General features: G+C 39.2%; 1 protein-coding gene across 1 annotated transcript; it reads right to left on the bottom strand.

Annotated features, from left to right (window-relative positions):
• Positions 1-2268: 2268 nt before the first annotated feature.
• Positions 2269-4559, bottom strand: Cxcl5 (C-X-C motif chemokine ligand 5). The gene is made up of 4 exons (XM_015505260.2): positions 4224-4559; positions 3969-4101; positions 3774-3857; positions 2269-3416 (listed from the first exon to the last, which is right to left on the bottom strand). The coding sequence occupies exons 1-4, from the start codon at positions 4450-4452 to the stop codon at positions 3401-3403; spliced, it is 462 nt and encodes a 153-aa protein (XP_015360746.1). The 5' UTR covers positions 4453-4559; the 3' UTR covers positions 2269-3400.
• Positions 4560-4917: the final 358 nt, after the last annotated feature.

Raw genomic sequence — 4917 nt, 5'->3', positions numbered from 1 at the left:
CTTAACTTTAAATCTTGCTACTGGGAGAAACAAAGACCTTGAAGTGATGATGAAGCAAAAAAGAACTAGTAATATTTATTTTCTCTCAAAACTTCTATTTTACCACCTAAAGGTCATTTAATATGCTTTCATCTATTATTATCATACATTTATTCAATAAGTGTTTGATGTAACAAATTTTAGTATAACAAATTTTAGAGCTCAAACATTTATGATAATTTAGTTTGAGTGTTTCCTAAAATTCATGGGATCCCCCCCCAAAAAAGGTACTATTTGAGAAAAGAAAGAGACCACTTAAGTTCAATGTTTTCTTAAAATTTAGAGCCATTTTGTTCTTCTCTATATTGTTGGAAAAATTGTCACCCATCTTCTTGAAAGTATAACAGATTTTTCCATAACTTGTATCTTTTTGTTTCTTTCTCTCTCTTTCTGTTATATAGCTATATCAATAATGTAATAATAGAAAATTCATTAATCTAACTTATATTTTATATATAATGAGAGAGCAAAAGCTACAGGAAAACCTAGGTTAGATATAAATGTTAATAATATTAGTACTTACTAAAATAAATACATGCCAATATAAGTATATACGTTAATGCAATTGCAGTGTGTGTGTGTGTGTGTGTGTGTGTGTTTATATTAGTTAGTCTCCTTCTTTTCCTTTCTTGCTTGTCATAAGAATGGGATATTTATATGAAATTACTATTTAGTACTAAAAAGACAGTAGGGCTTGTTTAGTCTCAATTACTCATCTGTTTAAATGCCCATTGTGTGTTCAGTGCTGTCCTAAAAACAGCAGTAAACACTGTCCTTGTCCTCATGGAGATTACTGTGTAATTGAAATAGATCGACACTAACACCATAACTACTTGCGTATAGATTCCATAAATTCAATAGTCACTTTGGTGAGAAAATATTACAAAGGAAAAAGACAAGATAAGCAAGGAATCTCAATCTGGTAGGAGGAAGGGTCAGGATGCATGGAGGAAGTGAGAGGAAGGATGGGAGTTATTATGAAAGTGAGGGGTGTGTGTTACAGGATGAAGAAGTTGTATAAGCCAAAGCCCTTCCTTGTTGGGTTACCTGAAGACAAGGAGAAGAGAGTAGCTTAATCAATACCTACTATGAGCCAGGTAGTACACTACAGGGCAACTTGGGTCAGGAAAAGTTACTAATTCAATGCCATAATTCTGTGCCACACATTGGCGATACAGAGATGGATGAAATACAGGTGTTACTCTAGGGGAGTTCTCAGAATACTAGGGTGAAAGGACCTACAAACAAATAATAGCAATGCAATATTTGCTATAACTCAGACATCTAGAAGATGCTATGGAAACATCAATGTGAAAAACAGGAGCTCTGCTTGCAATGGCAAGAAAAACTACATGAAAAAGGTATTGCTTGAGCTTAGTTCTAAAGGATGAGTAATTATCTTCCTATAGGCAAAAATGAGACAAGTTCCTTACAGGTAGAGCCATAAAAAATGGCATGGACCCAAGAACAAACATGCTGTGTTAGGGAACTAAATGCCTGACTGCAAAGAATGTGAGGAAGAAGTAAAGCTGAAGTAATAATCAGCAGTGAGATGAGACAGAACTTCATTAGCCATGCTTAGCAGCATCTAGGAAATATGGACTATATTAGTCAGCTTTGTGTTACTGTAACAACTACCTGAGATTATGAACTTAAAAAAAGGAAAGGTTTATTTTGACTCAGAGTTTCAGAGCTTTCAGTCTATGACCAATTGGCCCAGGTGTTTTGGTCCTATAGTGGCATAGTCTGTGATGTGGGAGCACATGGCAAAAGAGGCTATTCACCTCATGGCTGGGTATGAAAAAGAGAGGAAAAGGAGGGGCTTGGATCTTAAAACCATCTTCAAGGACATATCCCTGATGATCTGCAACTTCCCACTAGACCCACCTCCTAAAGTTCCACCACCTCCTAAGAGTGACAAACTGGGGACCCAGTCTTTAACACATGGCCCTTGGGGGAGGGTCATTTGAGGTCCAAACTATAGTAGGAAGCTAGTTAAGAATTGCAGATAGGGAAGCCTTATCCTTTTTGTGTTTTCTATAGATGCCAGGACCTATTGATATCACAAAGGATTTACTGGAGCTTGGAGAAAGTTGAACTGATGCATCAGCATGAGAAAATGAGGGCCCTCTCTGTAAGCCAGAGAGGAGCAGAATTAAGTTTTTGAATAATGTAGAAGTATAGAAAAATACAATTCACTGTAACTCTATAAGAAAGAAACAATGTGAGTGAAGTTTAGAAATCTTTTATTTTTTTCTCCCCCCCCCCATAAGTATTATAAACAAATGAGCCACATAGTTAAAAAATAAAGTGCAATTTTAATATAGTGGATGTGATGTATATATACTTTTAACAAAGTGTTCAAAACCTTTAAAAGATACATTATCAGCATGTAAATATCTTAGCAATAGTATATATTTTTGGATGACCAAATGATGAATTTGTATTTAAATATGTCAAATATGTTTTCGAAACTTTCAGAGTATAGATTGATGTTAAGTTTGCTTTTTACTTAGAAAAACTAAAAAAATGCATTCCTATAAAAACTATAAGTCAGTAATTACCTGTTTCTTGTCTTCATATATTCTAAACAAGTATTTAATGACTGGATTACAGTTGTGCTAATAAAATAGTTAATAAATAGCATACAAAATCAAAATTTAATGAGTAAGTCATGACATTATGCCATACTAAGAAGACACCAAATGTCTAAAATCATAGGAAGAGAATATATTATTCCTTATTGAATTTAAACATTTAGAAATTCCAAATAAGGAAATATATTCTACACATTATTGTATGACACACCCAGCTTTCTAATATATATATATATATAACTTAAATAGCATACAGGGGTCAAGAGTTAAAAAATTCTGTAACATATTATCCAAGTAAACACACTAAAATATCTTCTATTCCATGGGCAGAATGAGAATAAGAATGTCTCTCCCCCAACAGCATTCCAACAAAACATTCATTGTTAAATTCAAAGCCTTTTCACACACACTATAGGAATGGATTCTAGAAATACAGTGCAGAAGTCACCTTCAATTCAAGACACTTTGAAAGATCAACCACCAATGACTCCTGGCTCACAAAATAGTCAGTTTCCAAGGATTCCAGTAATATAGCAGATAAAATAAAAACAAGTAGCAAGAAATACTATGCTAAATAATTAATAAACTGAGCAAAAAAAATATGAGGGGTAAACATTTCCCTTTTCCTTTCAAAGCAGGGAATCCGCACAGAAAGCTACTGGGGGGAAAAATCAACCACTTCTTGTCTTCACTGGTCCAGAGACTCTCTTGGAAAACTTCTCAGCTGAAAGCTGGACAGTCCTTCCAATGCATGTTCCGTTCTCTTAATTTTTGTTTCCACTGTTGAGAAAATAATTATATCAGTTTAACCAGATTTTCATACTTTAGTCTACTCTACCCTATTTTCAAAACACAGTGCCTGGAATGTTGATGAAAATAATAGTAAGATAAATGTAAAGGGTGGAGGGAAAAAATACATCTTTCAATAATGAGCTTTGTATTATGGCTCATGCAAGGGTGATCCAGGTTTTCCCAGTTCCTTCCAGAAAAATTTTCCCTTCTTAACAACCTTTTAATTTTAAGCATGGTCTGGAATGTGGTACCCAAATCCTATAGAGAGAATAAGGAAGGACCTTGTGAAGTCTACCTTTTCCTGAGAAAAGATTAAGAAACTGTAAAGATCAAAGGGGCAAGTACCCGTCCAAAATTTTCTGGACGATTTTCTTGATCAAAGGAGCCTCAGGGTCCAGACAGACTTCCTTTCCGTTCTTCAAGGAGGCTCTACAGAGAGAAAAGGAGGATGCAAGCCTAAGTTATAGGAGCAAAAGACAAGGCTGGAGGAGTCCCTTCTTGCTAAGGTCACAGCGGACACCGCAGCGCAGGAGAACTTACACCACTTCCACCTTGGAGCACTGTGGGCCTGCGGCGATCACCTGGAGATTAGTGACCATTTTGGGGTGAACTCCGGGCGTGGTGGATAAACAAACGCAGCGCAGTTCTCTCACCACAGCCGCTACTGGACCAGCTGGGGAAGAAAGAGTCGTTATCGAAAGGTGCTGGGAGAGCCCTCACCCCCACCCGGCCCAGATGCAGAGGTTGGGACACGCGGTATTGCTGGGGTGCCTCTGGTGTGTCCCGAGCTCTCACCGTTAGCAAGGGGCGCTGGCGGCGTCAGCAGCAGCAGCAGCGCCAGCAGCGCGCAGAGTGACCGGGCAGGTCGGGGAAAGCGGGGAGAGAGGCTGGGCCGGAGACTCATCATCGCGGACAAAAGAGCGCAGCGAGTGAGCGCGGGTTCGTAGCGTGGAAGAGGCGCGGAGATTTGAGGCTCCAGAGCACTGTGACTTTCTCGAGTCCTTTGCACTCCTTTTATCTGCATTCATCCCTTCCCCCGGAAGGAAATTCAAGTTGGGATGCTAGGGAAATTCCCTGCACACGGGGGTCGGGGATTGGCGGAGGGGGCTTGTGGAGGGGGGCCTAGACCAGGCGAATTGGTAAAGAGGGTGCCTGGGAGGAGCTGCCAGCACCGGTTTGGAAAGGACTTGGTAGCCCCGCCCCGCAGTGGAGGGAGCTACTCCTCCCTCCCTACACCGGGAGCGATCTTTTGGGAACCTCGTTCCTGGGTAACCTCTTTCTACCTAGGGCAGATGCCTCTGCGAAGGCTCCATCTAGAGAGGAAGACTGGAACTAAAGTAGCGGAGATTTGGCTTTAGAAAATTTTCGGTAGATTTTAAATTATTATTATTATTCAGGAAATGTAATCTGTGATTAGAACTGCGCTAAACCGAAAGACCTTTCTCTCCTTTCAGGTAGGCCATTATAAGCTTCCTCAGATTACTTAAGG

The sequence above is a fragment of the Marmota marmota genome, unplaced genomic scaffold (assembly GCF_001458135.2).
Source record: "Marmota marmota marmota unplaced genomic scaffold, marMar, whole genome shotgun sequence".
In the NCBI taxonomy this organism is placed as follows: Eukaryota; Metazoa; Chordata; class Mammalia; order Rodentia; family Sciuridae; genus Marmota; species Marmota marmota.
Note: the sequence above shows the minus strand (reverse complement) of the source record. Positions and strands in the feature narration are given on the sequence as shown.

Excerpts from the sequence above, each read along its gene's own strand:
- Cxcl5 (XM_015505260.2), bottom strand. The coding sequence starts at position 4,452 with ATGCAGATAAAAGGAGTGCAAAGGACTCGAGAAAGTCACAGTGCTCTG. Across the intron at positions 4,102-4,223 it reads GCCAGCGCCCCTTGCTAACG|CTGGTCCAGTAGCGGCTGTG; the intron begins GTGAGAGCTCGG and ends TTTCTTCCCCAG. Across the intron at positions 3,858-3,968 it reads TGCTCCAAGGTGGAAGTGGT|AGCCTCCTTGAAGAACGGAA; the intron begins GTAAGTTCTCCT and ends TTCTCTCTGTAG.